The 23,810-nt window shown below is 39.2% G+C and overlaps 1 protein-coding gene across 1 annotated transcript in view; it reads right to left on the minus strand.

Moving 5' to 3' along the window:
- The window catches only part of Wdr49 (WD repeat domain 49), a 161,008-nt gene that overhangs the window by 65,457 nt on the left and 71,741 nt on the right, over positions 1–23,810 (minus strand). The window contains exon 8 of the mRNA XM_055596556.1: positions 14,344–14,508. Coding sequence (XP_055452531.1) covers positions 14,344–14,508 — 165 coding nt within the window. The remainder of the gene's footprint in view (positions 1–14,343; positions 14,509–23,810) is intronic.

Below are 23,810 nucleotides of genomic sequence, written 5' to 3' on the forward strand. Positions count from 1 at the left end.
AAGGAAGGAAGGAAGGAAGGAAGGAAGGAAGGAAGGAAGGAAGGAAGGAAGGAAGGAAAAGAGAAAGGAAAGCCAAAACTAGCCTCTTTCTGTGTGGGCACTTGTGTTTGCATGAGTATGTGCTTCTGCTATTTTATTTGTTTTGTTTTTGTTGGCTTTTTTTGGTGGTAGTGGGTTTTTGGTTTTTGTCTTGTTTGTTTGTTTTTTGTATTGTTTGGTTTTGTATTATTATTATTATTATTATTATTATTATTATTATTATTATTACTAATTAAAATGTATTCACTTTGTATCCTAGCTGTACCCCTCCCTCATCTCCTCCCTGTCCCACCCTTCCTCCATCTTTCCCCCAATGCTCCTCTCCTAGTCAACTGATAGTGGTGGTCTTCCTTCTCTACTATTTGAACCTAGCCCATCAGGACTATCTGGAGGTTATTTTGTTTTTTCTTTTGTTTTGTTGTTTTGTTTTTTCAAGACAGGGTTTCTCCGTGTAGCCTTGGCTGTCCTGGACTATAGACCAGGCTGGCCTCAAACTCAAAGAAATCCTCCTGCCTCTGTCTCCCAGAATGCTGGGATCACAAGAATGCACCACCTGGCCTGGCTGGTGGTTTGTTTTAATCTAGTTTGTTTGTTTGTTCTTCCTGCCTGTTTATTTTCTAAAAACAGAGAGAAAAAAGGCATGGAGTTGAATGGTGAAAAAGTGGAAGATCTGGAAAAGAGATGAGGGAGGGGAAATCTTGATCAGAACCTATTGTGTAAAAAAAATCTATTTTCAATTAAAAAAAGTGATGGAAATAACATTCAGGCTGTTTGGCAGAAGATAAGATTTAGACTGTACTTTAGATAGTACTTATTGTTCTTATCTTGTGCTCCAATGAGAGAAGAACAAATAGATCAAAACAGTATAAAAAATGTTCAGAGAAGAAATGGGTTTGAGTGAGTTTAAAGTTGCCGATGGGGTAATTGCAATGAAAGCACCTATAATTATTAAGAGATTAATGCCATTAAAGAGATAAATAATGCTTTTCTTAAGAACAATAGAAAATAGCAGCCTGGCAGGTTTATACACACTTTTAGTCAAGCGGTTGGGAGGCAGAGGCAGGAGGGTCTCTGTAAGTTCAAGACCAGCATGCTCTACAAAGTAAGTTCTAGGACAGCCAGTGATATACAGAAAAACTCTGTGTCAAAAAAACAAAAATGAAAACAACAACAATAAAAAAGTGCCATGAGGTCAAGACCCCAACCATCAAAGTCTACAACTTGTAAAAATGCAAATGCAGAAATCATGCCAGTCAGAAAAAGTGAGAAACCCGCTTGGCCATAGGAAAGTCTTACTTCCTAGGTTCAGTTCTCAAAGGGCACTCCACTGTCCTCCCTCCCACCCTACCTTACTCCCTGCCTTCATACCCCTAGCCCCCAATTTGGGATGGACTTTCAATTCCCTCATGCAGGCCACCCCAGTCAGAAAAACAGGTCACCCCTCAGAAAAATGAGTTCAGGTCATTCTACCCAGAAGAACAGGTGCAGGGCACATCAGCCAGACAAACAGGCTAATCAAGCAGAAACTTGCTGTTTGACCCCTGACTTCACCAGCAGCCAAAACACCAGCTCTCAATTCAGGCAGAAACTTCCTAATCGACCAGAGAGCACACCAGCCACCAAAAACCCAATAGGTCGCCCACCTGAAGAAACCCTTTGTGCTTTCAGTCCCTCTCCCCTGACTATCCCCAATCCTTAATCCTCATATCAATCCCCAACTTGGGAAGAGATAACCTGCTGGTCATCAAAGGCTGAGCTAGCTGATCTAAGTCCAGAACCCAACTAGATAGAAATTCCCTATTGGCTCAGAGGTCATACCAGCCACTAGAAATCTGGGCCACAATGGCCAGAAGTCCAAAGAAAAAAACAAAAACCAGGAAAAAAAAAAAAACAAACACCCATCCAACAAAGACAAACTCAGAAATTGGCAAATAAAACTTTAACCATCCCAAACCCAGATGCCTAAACTCCAGTGTAAGAACAAACTCAACAACAGCCAGGGCAATATGACATCACCAGACCTGAATATACAAGTACATCAAACCCAGAATATTCTAAAACAGCTGAAGCACAAGAAAACTACCTTAAAACTTTATAGAGATGACAGAGGTTCTTAAAGAGCTTTATCAAACACCATGGATTAAAGCTGGATTTCAACAACAACAGAAAGTACAGAAGGCCTACAAATGCATGGAAATTGATCAACTCTATAATGAATGACTATTGGGTCAAGAAAGAAATAAACATACCTATATCCCATAAGAAAATGGAATCAGCCATTAAAAGAAAGTGTCCCAACTTTCCTCTCCACCCCCACAAAAAAAAAAACCCAGAGTCAGGAGAAATTAGTAAAGAATTCTACCAGATTTTCAAAGAATAACTAATGCCAACACTCCTCAAATTATTCCACAAAATAGAAACAGAAGGAACATGGCTAAATTTATTTCATGAGGCCACAGTCACCTTGATATGCAAACCACACAAAGATTCAAATAAGAAAGAAAATTACAAACCAATTTTTCTCATGAATATTGATGCAGAAATACTAAATAAAATACTTGCAAACCAAATTCAAGAAAAATCTCAAAAAGATCATCCACCGTAATCAATTAGGCTTCATCCCAATGATTCAGGGATGGTTCAACATATAAAAAGCTGCCAATGTAATACACTATATAAACAAACTAAATGAAAAAAAAAAAAAAACATGATCATCTCATTAGATGCTGAAAAGGCCTTTGACAAAATCCAAGACCCTTGCATGATGAAAGTTTTAGAGAGTTCATGGATAAAAAGGACATACCTAAATATAATAAAGCCAATTTACAGCAAGCCTATTGCCAAAATCAAATTAAGTGGAGAGAAATGCAAATTAATTCCACTAAAATCAGAAACAAGTCAAGGCTGTCCACTTTCTCCATATATGTCCAATATAATTCTTGTAATGCTAGCTAGAGCAATAAGACAATTAAAGGCAATTAAAGAAGATCAAAGGGGATACAAATTGGAAAGGAAAAAGTCAAAGTATCACTATTTGCAGATAATATGATGTTATACATAAGTAGCCACAAAAGATCTACCAGGGAACTCCTATCGCTGATAAACCCCTTCAAGTGAAGTGGCTAAATACAAGAGTAACTTAAAAAAAATCAGTAACCCTCCTCTGTTCAAATGGCAAGTGGGCTAAGAAAGAAATTATAAAAACAACACCCTTCACAATAGCCACAAATAATATAAAGTATAGTGGGATAGCTTTAACCAAGCAAGTGAAAGTCTTATATGACAAAAACTTCAAGTCTTTGAAGAAAGTGACTGATAAAGATATCAGAAGATGGAAATATTTCCCATGCTCATGAATCAGTAGGATTAACATAGTAAAAAGGCCATTAAACTAAAAATAATGTACAGATTCTATGTAATCCCTTCAAAATTGCAAACAAATTTACAGACCTATAAAGAACAATACTCAACTTCATATGGAAAAACAGAAAACCTAGGATAGCTCAAACATTCCTGAACAATAAAAGAATATCTAGAGGTTATCACCATCCCTGATTTCAAGCTGTACTACAGAGCTATAGTAATAAAAAAAAAAAAAAAACTGTATGGTATGAGCATTAAAACAGACAGGATTATCAATGGAATTGAATTGAAGACAGAGAAATAAACCCACACTTGGACACTTGTTTTGTGACAAAGAAGCCAAAACCATACAATGGAAAAAAGAAAGCATCTTCAACAAGTGGTGCCATTCTAACTGGATGTCTGCATGTAAAAAAAAAATGCAAATAGATCCATATTTATCACCCTTCACAAAACCCAAGTCCAAGACCTCAACATAATACCAGACATACTAAATCTAATAGGAGAGAAAGGGGAGAATAGCCTTGACCTCATTGGCACAGGAGACAACTTCCTGAACAGAACATCAATACCACAGACACTAACATCAACAATTAGTAAATGGGATCTCATAAAACAGAAAACCTTCTGTAAGGCAAAGGACACCATCAGCCAGACAAAATGGCAGCCTACGGAAGAGGAAAAGATTTTCACCAACTCCATGTCTGATAGAGGACTAATATCCAAAATATTTAAAGAACTCAAGAAACTAGACATCAATAAACCAAATAATCCAATTTAAAAATGTGGTACAGATCTCGACAGAGAATTCTCAACAGAAGAATCTCAAAGGGCCAGAAAGCACTTTAAAACATATGTCCAGAATCCCTAGCTATCAAGGAAATGCAAAAAAGGACTTTGAATTTTCTTCTTATACCTGTCAGAATGGTGAAGGTAAAAAAAAACATAAGTGACAGAACATGCTATCGAGGATATGGAGCAAGGCAAACTGTCTTCCATGGCTGGCCAGAGTGCAAATCTGTACAGTCACTTTGGAAATCAATATGGAGTTAATCAGAAAAGTATTTGGAACTGATCTATCTCAAGACCCAGCTAAATTACTCCTGTGCATATACCCAATGGACACACTATCCTACCACAAGGGCACTTGCTCAACTATGTTCAGAGCAGCTTCATTCACAATTTCCGGAAACTGGAAACAACCTAGATACCCCTCAACCAAGGAATAAATAAAGAAAACATAGCACATTTACACAACGGAGTATCACTCACCTGTTCAAGAAATAACATCATGAAATTTTCAGGGCAAATGGATGGAACTAGAAAAAAATATAATCCTAAGTGAGGTAATCCAGACCCAGAAAGACAAATGTGGTGTGTAATAATGTGTAAGTCAATATTAACTATAAAATAAAGCATGATCATGCCACAGTCCACAGACCAGAGATGCTAGGTAATAAGAGGACTTAAGGTGGGAAGGCAAGGATCTTCCTGGGAAGAAGAAAAAATAAATTTTATGAGTAAACTGCGGGCCTGTAGGGATGGGAACAGGAGAGATCAGGTGCAGGTGAGATGGAGGGAGAGAAAATGGGGAGAGACGATTGAAATGGGAGCACAGGGCATTTCTAGGACATGTTAGAGACCTAGTGCAATGGAAATGCTATGGAACCTTTGAGGGTGACCCTAGCAAAGACTCCTAGAAATAGGGGACAGAGTGCTTGAACTGACCATCCTCTATAAACAGACTAGGCCTCAAGTGGAGGGACTTAAACACTAAGCCAGCCACAAAACCTTTGACCTACAGCTAGTCTTGCCTTCAGTGTCTTGGGACAGGGCCTAATATAATTCTCATCAGAGAGACCAGACAGTCTTCATCCAGAAAATTAAGGGGATATATGCAGAGTGCCGCAGTCAAACATTAGGTGGAGCTCAAGGAGTCCTGTGGAGGAGAGGAAAGAAGGATTGGAGAAGCCAGAGTGTTCAAGGATACCATAAGAACACAGCCCCCGAAATCAATGACCAGGACTTGGGGATTTGCAGAGATCAGGAAGCCTGTTGGGATCCAACCTAAAGCCTCTGCATATATGTTATGGTTATGTAGCTTGGTCTTCTTTGTGAACCCTTTCTCTTCTATTGGGTTGCCTCCCCCAACTTTGATGTGAAGTTATGTGCCTTGTCTTATTGTAGCTTGTTATGCTGAGTTTGGCTGATGTCCCTGGGAGGACTGCTCCTCTCTGAGGGGAGGGGAGGGTGTGGATCTTGGGGAGAGGAGAGGTTGGAGGAGAGAATGGAGGAAGAGAAGGGAGGGAAAACCACAGTTGAGAGAGTAGAATAGGTATATGAGAGTAGAATAAATATTTAAAAATTAAACAATTAAAAAACCACTATGAGTTAAAATGCTTTAATAACCTGCATATTAAAATAACATGAGTTATAAGAAATTAAAATTCATTTGTAATAAGAGTCCAAACAGAAAATGCTACCAAAGTTATTTCTTTCTTGAAAACATCACCATTCAAGTGTGTATTCACAGATTTGGCCATCAAGGCACACAGAAGCCACTGTACTTGTGTTAGCAGGGGCCAACCTACATCTTGAGATGGCAGCCAACCTTGGCAGCAGCATTCATATGGACCAGGGTTGATAGATACACAAAATTTGGGAATTAATAATTTAGGCTTTCACCAAGTTTTCAGAAAGCTGCTGAAGCCCAGAAACATTCAGTAGAGTCTGGTGCCCACAGGAAGAGTTTTAAGAGGTCATTGTGTGAAGCTGAGAGGGTGAAGCACCCTTGCATTCTAGTGCACAGGGTGTTAAAGGTACTAAAAATAAATAATATTTGCTGAAAAAAAGTGTATGCACAGAGTGAAACTTACCAAAAGAGAGTCACATATGACGGAGGCTGCCAAACTAGAGGGTCAGGGGCTATCCATGGCTGTTGCAGTCCACATGATTTCATCATGACCACCAGATAAAGTTGCTGAATTGTGTGTGTGGCATGTTCTTGCTTTGGCCCAATCATACTTTGCTCTGCCTTCATTTCTTTCTTGTAGACTGGGGATATTGATTTTTTTTTTTAATATGTAATGGAAGTGTGTGTGTGTGTGAGTGTGTGTGTGTGTGTGTGTGTGTGTGTGTGTGTGTGTGTGTGTGTACAGAGCTCACAATTAATATATTGCCTTGAGTTGAAAATAAAAATCAAGTTGCTCGCTAACTTCATACGAAACTTCAGAGTTTGGGCCTTTGAATAATGTAAATGCTTACAGATAAATGGAATGCATTTTTTTTTTTAATTATGAGATGTCCACAAGCCACTGAGGACTCTAGTGAAATGATTTGTGATGTGGAAGGAAACTTGAAAGATATTTGTTTAGCGTGCACAGCGTCCTACATTTGATCCGCAGCACTACACACAGAAAATTGGTGTGCATGGGTGTTAAGTTAACAAGGAATAGGCTGCTACTGATTAATCTTGTTAAGCTGTTGGAATTTAAAGTCACTGAAGAGACAAACTTCTTCTATTTGTCTCTTAATATGTCTGTTAAGATTTTTCCCAAGGTTTAACTGAGGAGAAAAGGCCCAGCCTTACTGTGGTGACTCTATCCTAGACACCATGATATTAGACTGAGCTGTAAAAAGAAAAGCTATAATAGCATCCCTCTCTTTGCTTCTTGGCGGGAGACGCAATATGACCAGCTGCCTTCTGTTCCTGCTGCCATGTCTTACCTGCGTGATGAACTGAATCAGTGGGTCACAACCCTCTTAATGATGAGACCATTTAAATCAGTTCCCATCTTGTTGTGACCCTCAACCAAAAATATTATTTCTGTTGCTGTTTCATAACTGTAATTCTGCTACCATTATGAATTGTAATACAAATACTTGTGTATTCCAATGGTCTTAGACAACCCCTGTGAAAGGGTTGTCTGACTGCTCAAAAGGGTGTTATCCACAGGCTGAGAACCACTGAACTAAACCATAAAACTATAAGGAAAATACCCTATGTACTAAAAATAATTCTAGTAGGTAATTGAAGTGGAAATTTCTGGTTTCCTTCAAGACTGAGTCTTGTCATTTGATGTTTTGCTGCAAGCTGGGTACGTGATGTTTTGCCCAGTTTGGCCTTTAAGAGGGCACATGATGTTTTGCTGTCAGCTCTCAGGTGCTAGGGGCATGACTTTGGCCAGCTGAGAACATCCATGGGTAGACTCTGAGGGAAGGACATATATACAGGCCCATGCACAGTGAGACATTGCCTTTTGGATGGACATCACTACAATGATCTTCATGCTTCAACATGTGGCTTTTCTCCAGAGAGCTTCTCCGGGCAATTCAACTGAGTCGTTTGGCTTTCAATGCTTCTTGTTGGCCTTTGGGATGGATTGTTAGTATCCTGAAGTCTGAGTCTCAAAATCCCCTAAAAACCCATTATCTCTTTTTTTTTAATTTTTATTTAACTTTTATTAATTACACTTTATTCATTTTGTATCCCCCCATAAGCCCCTCCCTCCTCCCCTCCCAGTCCCACCATACCCCCCCCTTTCTGCATGCATGCCCCTCCCCAAGTCCACTGATAGGGGACGTCCTCCTCTCCTTCTTTCTGATCTTAGTCTATCAGTCTCATCAGAAGTGGCTGCATTGTCAGGGTTCTAGGTTATCTCCATGAATAGTCTTTGGTTGGAGTATGAGTCTCTGGGAAGTTCCCTGTGTTCAAATTTTCTTGTTCTGTTGCTCTCCTTGTGGAGTTCCTGTCCTCTCCAGCTCTTACTATTTCCCACTTCTTACATAAAATTCCATTCACTCTGCCCGACAGTTGGCCATCAGGCTCAGCATCTGCTTTGACAGTCTGCACGGCAGAGGTTTTCAGAGGCCCTCTGTGGCAGGTACCTCTCATCAGCAGGAAGTAGATTAAAGAGGACTACAGCACTTTTCTCTACTAATCTCCTACCTAAGGCTGTGGGGACATTGGAAGGGAGGTAAAGGTGCTTAAGAATGCTAAATTGAAGGAGCAGAAGAGAGGATCAGAGAAGGAATCAGACCATGCCATGGGATAGTGTGGGAAAGGAGCACGTGGCCAGATCAGCATGGGTGGAGGAACATCAGTAAGTGTTTTGGGACCCTGGATGGAAGGTAGCTCGAGATTGGGGTTGAGGGTAAAGTGAGTTCAGAGGGTTAATATCTGCAGTGCTCCAGGTAAAGGCTATTTTATAAAATTTTAAAAAATACTAAATTAAGTAGGTTTGGTGAAAATCTAAGCCTCCAGGTTATGGTATAATTAGCTAAAATCTCAGCATTCAAATTAAGATATATATATAGCATATATATAATATAAGATTAAGATTAATTAGTTAAAAATAATAAATTAAGACATATATATATATATATATATATATATATATATATATATATATATATACATGTATTGCTCCTGTGACACTCAAATTCTTGGAAAATCTAGAATAAATAAGAGTGACATATTAATGGATGATTGGTGACTGGAAACCTCCAAACAGATTTAAGGTAGCAGCTGATTACAAGAGAAACCAAGCCATTAGAGAGTTGACAATGAGAGTCCCCCAAGCTCTGTGAAAGAGAAACTGAAAGGGTAGTTACTCATCTGTGGCTAGAGCTGCAATTAGCCATGCTCAAGCAATGAAGGATTAATAATAAAACCAAAGAAACAGGATTACATAGTTTTTAAGATGAGCCTGGAAGGTGTACTCTTCCCCAGCAAAAGGAAGACATGGAAACCCCATGCCCCTGCCCATACGCCCTCCTTCAGACTTTTCCAACCGGCAATTTATCTGTCCCTTCTCAAATATTTTAAATAAATGGGTAAATATAACGAAGTGGTTTCATGAGTTCTCTGAGGTGCTCTTGCAAATTGAAGTAACACAATTTGGGGACCATATGAATCTCGATTTAAAAACGCATGGATTAGGGGCACAGGTCACAGTCTGTCCTTAAAACTGTCATCCCAATTGTAAAGCAGTCAACTGGGACTGAGCTCTCAGTCTGAAATTCTAACCTAATTGCTGTGTAGTTTAGAAACTGAATTGAGAACACCCAATTGGTAACTGTTGGAAAATCCACCACACGATTGCTTCTGTGGGGGAAAAAAAAAAGTCCATAATTTTTTAATGACCACCAGTGTGCCATTGAATTGAATATTTTAGGATCTGTTGATATCTTGGTTATTTGTTTGTCTTTCCTTATAATATAGAAACTTTACTTCTCAAGGATGACTAAAAGATTGAATGTCTGATTCAGGACTGGAAACATATTCATTCCCTGCTGAGTCTCCTGTCTTTTGCTAATTAAACTTCCTGGGGACACAGGTTGCCATGTCCATTCTTAAAGAGTATCTAACAGTGGTTCTGCTCTCTTTACTCAGGCAATGGGATATTGACAGGGCCCATACATACACTACCACGTGGTCACTGGCAATCAGAACAGAGCTCTCAGATGAAACATTTTTGACAAATATCATGCAGAGGTTGAGTTGGCACTGCGTATCAAAATTAAAATCTGTACGTTATTTGATTTCAAAGTTCAACATCTGAAAAATATATCACAGATACAGTCATTCTGTGAGAAGCAGCATGTGTTTAGGCATGCCTTGTAGTACTGTTTATAAACCCTAAAATTTTGAATCAAATTAATCCTTATTAACAGGAGACCTGAGTTGTATCATATGATATAAGCACCAGGAGATGCATCATTCTGCAGGCATCGTTCAGTATTTAAAGCATATGCTTATAATGTGCATGGTCCTTGTTGCATATTCACTAACACCTTCTATTATGCAAAAAGAGATGCATTCTCTGCATATTTCTAGACTCATTTCAAACTCTAACAGTTATGGAACCTTTCTTTGACTAAGTTGCTTCAACTGCTTGAGCTGTAGTGTCCTCAGTTGTAAAATATAGATTTGACCTTGTGTTTTGTTTGTGTGTGTGTGTGTGTGTGTGTGTGTGGTAAAGATGTTGTAGAAATTAGTGAGCATCATTATTTATGTAGAATATTCAGATAAACTAATATCTAGGAGAGAACCGTGAAACTGTAGACCAGCATGTACAGTGGTCTGTTATCTAGTATCAAAAAGCTCTTCCAGGCTAGAAATATGGTCTAGAAACCAGCAACACTGCTATGCTCAGGGGAGCAGCTGGGTACAGAGAGTCTGTGTAGACATTACTTCAAAGATTAATTAGCTTTCAGAACCTTCAAAACTCTGATAAATGGAACATAATGTCTATTCTTTGATCACACAGCTTCTGATCTGATATCTTAAATTATAAATGGGGTTGCAAACGATCACTCATTTTTATTTCCTCACAAACTATGCTCAAAGAAGTTGAATCTTTATTTATGTATCTAATATAAACATTACTAGACTTCAGATTATGTTGTGTGACTGTTATAAAAATATAAAATATTTTAAAATACATCTTAAATTCGGTAATTATGCTTCTAAATCTATTTCCAGATTTATTTTAGTATGAAGTTATGTGTATATTGTCTCTGAGAGCACATGTGAACATGTGTATGGATACCCATGGAGGCCAAAGAGGATTCCCTGGAGCTAGAGTTTCAAACCTTTGTGAACTGTACAATATGAGTAATGGGAATTGAGCTCAGGTTTTCTGAAAGAGCAGAAATAATTCTTTGCTGTTGCCCCATCTCCTTATCCACTAGAAAATGAAATAAATGGTGACTTCTACAATGTGCATGCTTCTTCAGAGAATCTAGGGTTGTCTAAATTCTTCATCCTTGTTACATTGCTTTCCTCTAAATATGACTCTTACTCTGCTCAGCTAACAAGATTCCTTGAAGAAATACGATACCCACCAGGGTATCAAAACAGATGCTGAGACTCATAACCAAACTTTGGGCAGAGTTCAGGGAATCTTATGAAAGAAGTGAGAGATAGAAAGATCTGGAGAGGACAGGAGCTTCACAAGGAGAGCAACGGAACCAAAATCTGGGCGCAGGGGTCTTTTCTGAGACTGCTACTCCAGCCAAGGACCATACATGGAGATAACTTAGCCCCCTGCACAGATGTAGCCCATGGCAGCTCAGTCTACAAGTGGATGGCCTAGTAAGAGGAACAGGAACTGTCTCTGACATGAACTCAGTGGCTGGCTCTTTCATCACCTCACCCTGAGTGGGGAGCAGCCTTAGCAGGTCACAGAGGAAGACAATGCAGCCAGTCCTGATGATATCTGATAAGCTAAGGTCAGAGGGAAGGGTAGGAGAATCTCCCCTATCAGTAGACTTGGGGAGGTGCATGGGAGGAGTTGAGGGAGAGAGAGTGGCATAGGGAGGAGATGAGGGAGGGGGCTACAGCTGAGATACAAAGTGAATAAACTGTAATTAATAAAAAATAAATTAATTTTAAAAAGAAACCAAAAAAATACTGAAAAGATCTGCCCATCCCAAGGTCAATGCAGTGTTTATCATGGATCATTTTGCAATATCTACAAGGTCTGCCTTACCCTAGACTCTGTAACCAGTTTCTTCTACATAAGGGGTAGGTGGCCCTTAATCCCTTGCTTTATTTTTGCCTCAGTTTCACACTCAAGGAGTGGGTAATGAGGCGCTGCCTGATTCCTTTTGCCTGGCTAACACTGCACTTTCAGCTGTTGCTCTTTTATTTCATCTCATCTGTTTGGACCAGTGTGACCGGAGACTCTCACCCACTGTACCAAACCTCTTGTGTACAGTGTTTGGTTTTTTTTTTTTCCTATACCAAAGTCTCCAGGTCATGTGTCATTGATGTAGCCTTGCATAGCCAATATTCTATTGACATCCAAGATTTTCTTTTTTTTTTTGTATTTTATTTTTTTCTTATCAGTTACATTTTATTAACTCTGTACTCCAGCCGTGTCCCGATCCCTCATTCCCTCCCAGTCCCTCCCTCCCTCATCTCCACCATGCCCCTTGCCAAGTCCACTGATAGGGGGGACCTCCTCCCCATTCATCTGATCCTGTTTTATCAGGTATCTTCAGGACTGGCTGCAAAGCTCTCCTCTGTGGCCTAACAGGACTGCTCCTCCCTTGGGGGGTGGGGAGGCCAAAGAGCCAGTCTTGAGTTCCTGTTAGAAATAGTCCTTGTTCCCCTCACTATGGGAAAACAATTGGTTACTGAGCTACCACAGACTACATCTGAGCAGAGGTTCTAGGTTACATTCATACATGGTCCTTGGTTGCATGTCAGTCTCAGAAAAGACCCTGTGCCCAGATATATTTGGTCCTTGTGGAGCTCCTATCCTTTCCTCATCAGACTAACTCCCCTTCTTTCTTATGATTCCCTGTACTCTGCCAAAGGTTTGGTCATGAGTCTTTGCTTTGAAAACACTGCTAGTTAGAGTCTTTCCAATGCGCTCAGTAGACTCCTGTCATATGTTCAATGCACATCCCATCTGTCATTCTAAACGAGGATTGATCATCTTACACCATGTCCACTCTCTTGATTATCTTTTATAGGTGTACAGATTTCATTATATATCTTATAGGTCTATATAAGTGAGTATATACCGTGTTTGTCTTTCTCCTTCTGGGATATTTCACTCAGGATGATCTTTTCTAGATTCCACCATTTGCCTGCAAATTTCATGATTTCCTCCTTTTTGATTGCTCAGTAGTATTCCATTGTGTAAAAATACCACAATTTCTGTACCCATTCCTCCGTTGATGGACATCTGGGTTGTTTCCAGGTTCTGGCTATTACAAATAAAGCTGCTATAAACATGGTTGAGCAAGTATCCCTTTTGTGTACTTGAGCAAACTTTGGGTATATACCTAGCAGTGGTATAGCTGGGTCGTGAAGAAGCACTATTCCTAATTGTCTTAGAAAGCGCCAGATAGATTTCCAGAGTGGTTGTACCAGTTTACATTCCCACCAGCAGTGGAGGAGGGTTCCCCTTTCTCCACAACCTCTCCAGCATGTGTTGTCCCTTGAGTTTTTCATGTGGAATCCACACTAGCTCCCTTCACATGCTGATGTAGCAGCCGAGGCTTTCACTGCTAGTTTTGGATAGTGTCTCTACATATCCAAGAAGCTTCCTATGACTCCTCTACACTATGACCAAATGTATTATGCACCCCATGCTGGTGGTCCACTCATGATCTGTCACGGGAGGTAGTCTAGCATCTTTCCGTCCCCTGCTATGACAGGTTTGAAGATCATGTAAAGTTTATTCAAGAAACTACTTTCTGTTACTTCACGGTGTCACAAGCCATCTCCGGTTCAACATTACCACACTCTTTGGATGGAGCTGAGAAGTGTCACTGATAGTTATAATTTCTAGTGGATGTAATTAATGGCTTTACATGAAGTTATGATCATGATGGAAAGTAATGTACCTCCCTCCTCACAGAAGAAATAAATGGTAGTAATAAAGAAAGAAAACTTAAAGAAATAAGGTTCTGTTGGTTTAGGATGGAAAAGAAATATGAGTATGATTATAGTTTTATTATCCCAGCTCACTATTTTCATATGACAAAATGCAAGTTATTAAATATGTTTACTTTTAAGCATCTTTTTTTTTGAAAAAAAAATTACTGCCATTTAAAAACCTTTATTTTGTTGCCTAGCCCTCATTTCATAAATCTATTTTTTAAAAATCTAGAGATGTTTGTTGAGGTATGAAAGCATATGAAAATTATTCAGGCCTCTTATCCTCCAAAGTAATCACACACTAGAAAAGGCATTCTGAAATAAGTATGGATAACCGTGTCTTTTTACAAATAATTTATTCAGAAAAATCATTTATTCATCATCCTAACAGCTTCATTATTAGCTGGTTTATTTAGCTCTCGTCTGGTCTTGTCTTCCTGCTAAGCCAGAAAGGTGAAAGCAAGCAAAGTTTTCACTGTGCCTCCCCACACACCCTTAGTGCCTCTTGAGATCTGGGCAGAAAAAGCTTCATTTGGTCATACCTTTACAGTCCCATCTGTGCTGCCAGTCAAAAGCCGGGCCTTATTTGCATCCAAGGCCATGGTGCTGATCTCTGCATTGCCATGGCAACCAGCAAACTGTTTGATTTTCTGCCCAGTTTCTATCATCCAGAAGGACACAGTAGACCCCACATCAGAGCTGATTACCTAGGAGAAAATAACATAGTGGATAAATTAAATATAGTTTCTGGATCAACCACTTTCATTTCAATAAACATACCTAGAGTGCACTTTCACTAAGCTCCCCAACATCATTCACAACAGTTAATGATGTTGTGTAATGTGTTTTTCTTCTGTTTGTTAAGCGGATAAAATTTCAATTTCTAGGTCAGAGCTGAAGTAATGAAGTCACGATCCTCTTTATCAGTGCAGATAGGAGTCTGTTTCCTTCCCTCCCACCCCATTAAGCTGAGTCTCTAGAGGCCATCTTGGCAAAACTTCAATGTCAGTAAGTTATAAATCTTTCACTTTTAGTTAAGAAAGACAAACCTCTTAGTTATGGTACTGTGATACTATTTACTAAACAAAATTGGGCTTTTTATTTGTGATCTACTTCCAAAGAGCATTAAAGAAAGAAATACTTCCAGCCACTATGGGAAATAGTTAATTTCAACAATTTACTGGAACCATTGCTTTTTTATATCATTAGTACTTTTCTTGCCTTTGCTCAGTGATGCGTGTGTGTGTATGTGTGTGTGTATTTCTGTGTGTGTGTTTTACAATTATTAGTGTGTCACTAAAATCAAAAAACATAGGTTAAACATAAATAAACACACTTCAAGAGGAAAGCAACAAAACAAATGCTAAGAGGAACAAGACTAAATATGACAAAAATGAGAAAATGAGGGTTTGATAGAGGCAAGTCAACTGCTTCCTTCTTCTCTAACATTTTTAGTTAAAACCACTCTGCCAGTGACTGTAGAGATCTAATGAATGAAATAAAAATAATAAGCACTTAAATATGTAGACAATAATTCATCTATGGCAATATGTTGATTTTGAGAAAACATGTATTTTCCTTTCTGCGTATATGTTAAGTGCCAGTCTATAAATGTAAACTTATTGAGAATAGTTCTTATTTTTATAATCATATGTGTTGAGGGAATCTAATGTGCGTTAGGAAGGATGACGTTGGTAGCAGTCATAAACACACACAAGAAGACTTTAGTGATTAATTCCTGTTATCAAGGACTCTAAATCTATGTAATAAACCATCCAAGTAAGGTCTGCAAAGAAGGCTCAGTCTTGACAATGTTTGCCATACAAGTGTGAGGACCTAAGTTCTAGCCCAGCATCAATAAAAATAAAAATGAAAATAAAAAGCTTAGACATGACAGATCATTGCACTAATTATCCTAGTAATTACTTCTAAACTTGGAAAACATTATTATGAAAAAAAAGAAAACCAAATATTCTTATCAGTTCTTGTTTTCCAGATTTTTATAACTACATTTGTCATTCATAGTGGTACACTGTTACTCCATTATTGAACCCCGTGAAGTTTAAAAATTGCTTAAAATAGATGAGAACTTCTTAATGAAAAGCAATAAGAAATTCAGTGAAGGCCAAGTTCACAGTATGTGAAAGAACAAAGAAGGTAGGTGTCTTAGGGTTTCTACTGCTGTGGTAAAATACAATGACCAAAAATAGCATGGAGAGGAAAGAGTTCATTATTTCACTGTACAGCTTGTAAGCACATCACAGAGAGAAGCCAGGGCAGTAGTCATATACTTGGGAATGTAAAGTATTACATCACATTATTTCATAAATATAAATCATTCAGCTTTGAAGTTTCATCATGACAGGAATCAGACAATCATGATGATAAAGCAGTAACTGAGAGCTTTACTTTCCAATTGGCAGAGGAGAGAGTGAGTAAGTGAGTGAGAGAGAGAGAGACTGGGCCATGGACTTTTCAAACCTCAAAGCCCACTCCCAACCCGACTCCCCTCCCCAGTGATGCACCATCTCGAACAAGGCCACACTTCCTAATCTTTCCCAAACAGTTTCACTAACTGGGGACTGGGCATTCAAACACATGAGCTATGGAGACCATTCTCATTCAAACTACCACGACCCGTCATATCAATAACTAATTAAGGAAATTCCCTACAGGCTTGTCTCTAGCCTGATCTTATGAAGGCATTCTTTCAATTTAAGTTTTCTCATCTGAGATAACTCTAGCTAGTGTTGAGTTGATATAATGCTAAGACACAGTCATTGCAAATATGATCTCACAGAGTCTGCGATGGTCTGGACACGTTCACAAGATTGGGTCTATAAATAGTCAATTATGGATGAAGGAGGATGTCACATGGGCTCCAACCTCTCCCTTTTAAACGATGGGCAACTGATAAGTTCTGAAAGAGTGGGAGTGATTGTCTTCAGTTGTGTATCCAACCGTGTAATCTAGTAGAAATTTCCAAACTTGTGGTAACACAGACAATTCCGGTTAAAATGAGTGAGACACAAAGCAAACCAAAAAGACATGAATGTTACAAGGGAATGGAAAAAAGAGTATATGACAGGAATATAATAGAGACAAAAGTGTGTGGCAATAAGAGTAGTCAGTGTATTAATTATATAAATGTATTAAGTTGTCAAAGAAAAGAGTCATGAGTAAAAACATGAGAGAAAGTCATTGTTATTTAAAAAGAGAGTGAATACTGCTACAAAGGCTTTTGTAGAGAAATTTTAATGCATAATATGGCTGTTCTGGCAATGGATCAATCCAAAGATCTTCTAGGTCTGTGTGATCCAGCTGGAATACAAACACACCTTTAATCTAGGAGACAGAGGCAAGCAGACCTGAGTTCAAGACCAGCCTGGTAGAGAGCAAGTTTCAGGTAAAGAAAAGCTTAGATCCAAGAATGGTGGTATACGCCTTTAAGCCCAAACAATGATAGTAAGGTTAGTTTGTAAAATGAAACACCCACATTTGAAAGTGATGTCTAATTGAGTGGCAGAAAAAGAAATGAATGAATCAGAGAAAGGTTTGAAAGAATAGGATATGCCCAACTCTCAGGAGAAGAGGGAAGAACGGGAAGCTACTAAATGAGCAATGTAGAGAGAGGGGGAGGCAGTTTTACATGGACAGGAATAGAGAGACAAGTTGGAGAGAAAGAACTAGGTAAAGACCAAATGAGGCAGATAATGAGAAGGAGCCAGGAAATTAGAGCAGATTGCTGGAGTTTGTTGGAGGTCAAGCAGAGCAATTCCTTTAGCTGAGAGAGAAACCAGATTGAATAAGCTGGGAGAGGAGTTTGTGCCAGAACAGCTGAGTTGAACCAGCCAGCCCAGAGCTCAGAAAGAACAGGAAAGGGTGAACCGATTAAGCAGTAAGTCTCAGAGGCTGAAAGCATTCTAGGCCTAGATTAGATGGTATAGAAGCTACAGGCTTGCAGGATTCAGCCTATATTAGCAGACAGAGGCAGTAATCTTCCAAAATAACAATTGAAACAAGTGAATAAAAGTTCCTTTACAGGCTTTTGTTTGTAAAGAAACTTTGAACAGAAGAACAGCAATTAAAGTAGGGCTGCAGAAGACCACTTGGAGCCTACTAGAATCATTCATGTAAGAGTGTTTTGGCTAATCAAGTCATCCCCAAAGTAGGAAAGAATGGTAGGCTGAACAAAGTGATAAGCAGTTGGTAATACTGATATCTCAGGAGAAACAGAAAAATCTGGTTCACGTCACTCTGTAGCCTCATTCTCTTCTCTGAAATTATAATTCTGATTAAATGATTCCTTAAATGACATAAAACATTATTATTAAAGTAGGATGAAACTCCGAAGATGAATGACTTGTATCTTTGATATAATGTGACATAATACTTTATCATCCCAAGTATATGACTATTTCCACTTGATTTTGGTTGATGACCCAGATTCTCCAGCAAATGTGCTCAAGTTTAACTGTTTCAAGTTAAGTGTCTGAAGTTGGGAATGAAGGTCAATCATATTAATTAACCTCTGTAGGCATCACTTTGCCTATCTGTGATGCAGAGATAATTACAACAACTAGCACAAACCTTGTTAAAATGCTTAAAGAAGCTAGTATTTGTAAATCTCTAACTATAACATATGGTATTGCTGCAAATAAGCTATATAAGTTAACTGTGTTACTCTTCTAAGCTTTATTTGTCTGGCCTATTATAAATGAACCTATTATGTGGTTCATTTATCTTTTATATTCAGATCTACTTGGGCAGAGTGCAGGGAATCATATGAAAGAAGGGGGAGATAGTAAGACCTGGAGAAGACAGGAGTTCTACAAGGAGAGCAAAAGAACCAAAATATCTGGGCATAGGGTTTTTTTTTTTTTTTCTGAGACTGATACTCCAACCAAAGACCACTCATAGAGATAACCTAGAACCCTGAACAGATGTAGCCCATGGCAGCTCAATCACCAGGTGGATTCCCTAGTAATGGGAACAGAGACTGTCTCTGACATGAAATCAGTGGCTGGCTCTTTGATCACCTTCCCCTGAGCGGGGAGCAGCTTTGCCAGGCCACAGAAAAGGGCAATGCAGCCAGTCCCAATGAAACCTGATAAGTTAGGGTCAGATGGAAGGGAAGGAGGACCTCCCCTATCAGTGGACTTGGAGCGGGGCATGAGAGGAGATGAGGGAAGGAGGGTGGGATTGAGAGGGAACGAGCTGGGATACGAAGTGAATAAACTGTAATTAATATATAAAAAATTTAATTAAAAAAAGAAATTTCAAATTATGTTATGGCTATTAGTATCTTACAAAATTATTATTTATTTTATTCTTTCATGACTTTATACATATATAAAGTGTTTTGATAATATTCACTGCCTTACTCTGTTCTCCTCTCTTAGCCCCATTCCTCTCCTAACAAGCTCCTTTTTTTTTTAAGCATCTTCCTCCTGTCATGTCTTGCCAGTCTTGTGTGAGAAATAGAAAGTTATATATTCATGTCTCTGTGTGACATGCACTATATTTAATTTGAGTTGCCTGTATAAGCATGGAAGGGGGACTATTTAATTGAGCAATGACGACAACTTGCCCGCCCCTACATTGCCAAAGACTCACCCTCCATCAGCAACTATTAACTAAATCTCTTCACTAGGAGTGGGGTTTCGTGAGCTTCTCTTCTAACCATAATGAATTATTAACAGGCCAAGTCTTATTCAGCTCCTAGGCAGGTAAACCCAGCTGTCTTAAATTACTTCATAAGGACCATGTATGGATATAACCTAGAACCTCTGCTCGGATGTAGCCCGTGGTAGCGCAGTGACCAATTGGTTTCCCATAGTAAGGAGAACAAGGACTATTTCTGACAGGAACTCAATGGCAGGCTCTTTGACCTCCCCACATGCCAAGGGAGGAGCAGTCCTGTTAGGCCACAGAGGAGGGCTTTGCAGCCAGTCCTGAAGATACCTGATAAAACAGGGTCAGACGAAAGGAGAGGAGGTCCTCCCCAATCAGTGGACTTGGAAAGGGGCACGATGGAGATGAGGGAGGGAGGGTAGGATTGGGAGGGAATAAGGGAGCCGGATACAGTTGGGATACAGAGTTAATAAAATGTAACTAATACTAAAAAAATTAAATAAATAAATAGATAGATAAATAAATAAATAGCTTCATGTAACAGCCACACATGTCCAGACAACAATACTACATAAATTCTAAGAAATTTGGATTCTATACTCTATAAAGAAATTCAACTTTACTAAGCAGAAGAAAACTGTATGATACTGATTTTTAAAGAAAAGGCTAAAACTTATGAAGGACTTTGTAGCCAGTCAGCATTTGCTACTTTGTGGTTTCCCTTTTCTCTCTTCCACCCTTTTAACCCCGTTACACTTGATAAGAGAGAAAATAGGATGGCAGGGAAAGGGGGGCAAAGTTATTGTTAGACTACTTTGAGCTGATGAAGGGTGTCAGTTCCTTGGGACAAATTTGATATTCGTCATCAGGATATCTAATTTCTTCTTCTCGTTTCCTTGCATACAACTACTTGACAAACGGCAATTAACAGTATCCAGCCAACAACATCAACACTGACCCCTTGAGGTCTGAGCATTTATATCTTCTCAGAAAAGTTCCCAGAATTCCAAATGCCACACACTCTCAGAAGCTATCTGTAGCTGGCAAAGTTGTGCTACAGCATGAAGCAAGACAGCTGCTTCGGAGCAGCCCTGTGTCCCCACACCTGGGATTAAAACAAAAACACATTCCCATTATACTTCTGTGTTTTTTAAGGAAACCAAAATGACAAAATTTTCACTAAAAGGCTTTATAATTTTGATTTCCTATTCAAATTAAGCAGATTCTACATGTTATGCTGCTCCATACTGAAAGGTGTGTTCTCCAGCAGAAACACACATGAAAGTTGCATTTTTAAATCCATGTTGAAAGACTTGCCCCTCTACCCTTTCTCCTAGGTGGGCATTTGTTCTAGAATGAGTCATGTGCACCTCCTGCTGCTTTGTACCTTCCTCCCTGCCCACCTGGGTGAGCTCCAGCACACTCATCATCGCTTTTCATCGCCTTTCTCTGCTCCTTTAGCAACTTTGCAGGAAATACGAATCAACTGTGACAACAGCACAGGGTTAGTCTGATGGCTTTATATGGCAATCTGCCTTCCAGTGCTGTCACAAGAAAGCAGTGCTCTGAAACCAACCGCGTCCCCAACACACGACCTGCTTTGACTCAAATCTGCTCATCTAGGGCAACACTGGAGAGTCAGGATAAGAATTCACATGAAAAGATTTCATGCTTAATAAGAGAAGAGTGCAGTTAATATAGATTGGCAGATTAGGAAAGTAAAGTAACTGCGGGACACTAGGGTCCTTATTTTTAGTTTGCTATTTTTGTCGGTAATAAAGCCCAGAAATAAATACTAGCAACACACCAAGGTGCTTCCTTTTGACTTCAGCAAGTTTCTTTAAGTACGCAGTTCAAGCCTGGTTGTCTTTAAGCAGAATAAAACTCAGCCAATGATGGTTTGCCATCCATCTGCAGAACAGCCACCTAATACAACATTCTACTGCAAATAGGTCTCACATACAGAGTGGACCTGCTTTGACAAGAACACAATCCATTTTATGTACCCAAGCTAATATGTATCTAGGAATATACAGGATCTTTCTGTCTCTTTCCTCTGAGGCTGTCACAGCTAATCAGACAATTTCAAGAAATTGGAGGCTATAGCCATGTCACCTAATTGTCTTCTTGCAATTCCACAAATAGCCAGCAAAGTGAGTCATCATTCATATGCACCCAGAGTAGAGGTCTAAGCAACAGCATGAATCAAAAGTGATAGCCGCAGATTTCATTGACTACCAGGGAATGGAAATATTTTATCTAATTGCTGCTTATAATTTTATTTCTTTAGTCGGTTCTATTTATGGCTTCATAACAGGAAGCAGGTTACTTCCTTTATTCTCCTTTTCCATCAAATCATTAGGAGTAATTTCTCAGCAAGGGGGGAGATGAGAATGCTGACATGCTGAGAACTGTCATACACGCTGGCTTCAAATATTTTCAGACAACCATTCTCCACCTATAAATTTTCTTCATCAAATGTTGCCTCTTCCTATGTTAACTCATAATTTACTCTTTCACACTAATTCCTTCGATTCTTTGATCACCCCATAATGTGCAAGAGTAAGACTTACGTAAGATAATGAAATATTCTTCTTATCTTTTGTGAAGAAAAGAGGGGAAATATGATGAAACAAAAAGAAAACGAAGAAAGAAGGAAAAAATAAATAGGTAAAATGAATTAAAATTATGTTGAGTAATTACAACATAATTACAATATAATTAGAGAGGAAATGTAGCTGAAATGGAAGCAGAAAGTGCTTGGTAAAGGTTCAAAATTGAGGTAAGACATAACTGACATGAGAAGGGAGTTATGCAGATGTTTGTAAGGGAAGAATTTCAGGAAACACAAATAGCAATGCAAAAATCTTCGAAAGTGTGGCGAGGAGGCACACAAAGCTTATGCGGTGTTATGGGGTAACAGCCATTGGTGGAGGCTTTCTACGGACAGTATGCAGGAACTGAGAACACTCCAGAGAGCTCTACATCACCACTTAGGACAAAGCACCTACTCTAATATATAATCCTAAGCACTTAGAATTATTAAATAACGTATAGTATACAGTCATTTAAAATAGCAATGTATACAATAATACACATACATGTATAACACATATAACATATAATATAAATAACATATAATATATATGTTCACTTGTGTAAGAATAAAATATTTTCATGGATCCTACCTCCCTTCTGTAGTTTTATCATGACCATGCATTTCTCTGTTTGGTTTAAGAATCCCAGTGAGGTCATTACTCCACATAGAACCAGAAATGAAGGGAAAGGTGGGATGCATTTGGACCTGATAGGTCAATGGTTGGAGAAGCTGGCCAGCTATTTCAGTATCCTGATTGCAAATTAGTGTGAGAGGGCAGTGAGAAAATAAGTGGCCTCTTCTGATAGCATAATTTGAATTTCAGTTCCCTCTATGTTACAGAGCACACAGTAAGGAGTCCCTCTGAGCTGTGGTTTCTCTTCCTGGGCTCTGTACTAGTCTAGAGCCACTTCTAAGGGCATGAAAGAGTCCTCCTAAAGTGCTTGACCCTAGTGATAAAGGATCTTCCAGGTGGACACAGGCGATGGCCCTTGTTTTTGCTTCTGGAATGTGCTTCTCAATTCCTGAGTGAACTGGCAGGATGTTGCACTCTAGGCTGGCCCCAGGCTCTTCCCTATTTTGTGGTTGTGGGATTTTGGTTGCCAATTTGATTGATGCTTAAAATTGCCAGGTGTTTCTGCCCCTCAGGCAAGGGGGAACATTTGGGTCTCCTCCGGAGGAGCTCCAGTGGCAACGCCATGAAAAACTCCTTTGTGCCGCCTGGGTGGAGTTGGTGGGAAATTACTAGTGAGGAAATTTCTGCAAACATTTGATTTAAATACAGGCAACTCCCTTGTCTGTCCCCAAAGAAGGGGTTTTCTGTCTTAACTAATAAAACATGGAGCAGTGCACCTTCCCTCTCCCTGCCATTCCTAGAGACGCCCTTCTGGATTTATAAGCAAGCTTTCCCAAACTTATATTGTACGTACTGCAATAATAGCCACATTTACATTATATAAATGAATAAAATAACCCTGAAAGATGCTCATCACACCCATAAAGCCACTTGCCTTCAGAGGAAAAACACTGAGTAGATAGATACAAGGGGTGAGAGGGACTTTTACCATATTTCTGCTTTTGTTCTTGTGATAAGAGTGTTACTGGTTCCAGACAATCACATGCAATACAATAAGTAAGTATGCAGTGAGCATACAATTGTGTGTGTGACTGTGTGTGTGTGTGTGTGTGTGTGTGTGTGTGTGTGTCCGGGTGGATCCAATGAGACTAGGATAGACTATATGACTTTATTGTGTGATTAGAGGACATAGCCTCAGGACT

The sequence above is a fragment of the Psammomys obesus genome, unplaced genomic scaffold, assembly GCF_907164565.1.
Source record: "Psammomys obesus unplaced genomic scaffold, mPsaObe1.curated_primary_1811, whole genome shotgun sequence".
Lineage (NCBI taxonomy): Eukaryota > Metazoa > Chordata > Mammalia > Rodentia > Muridae > Psammomys > Psammomys obesus.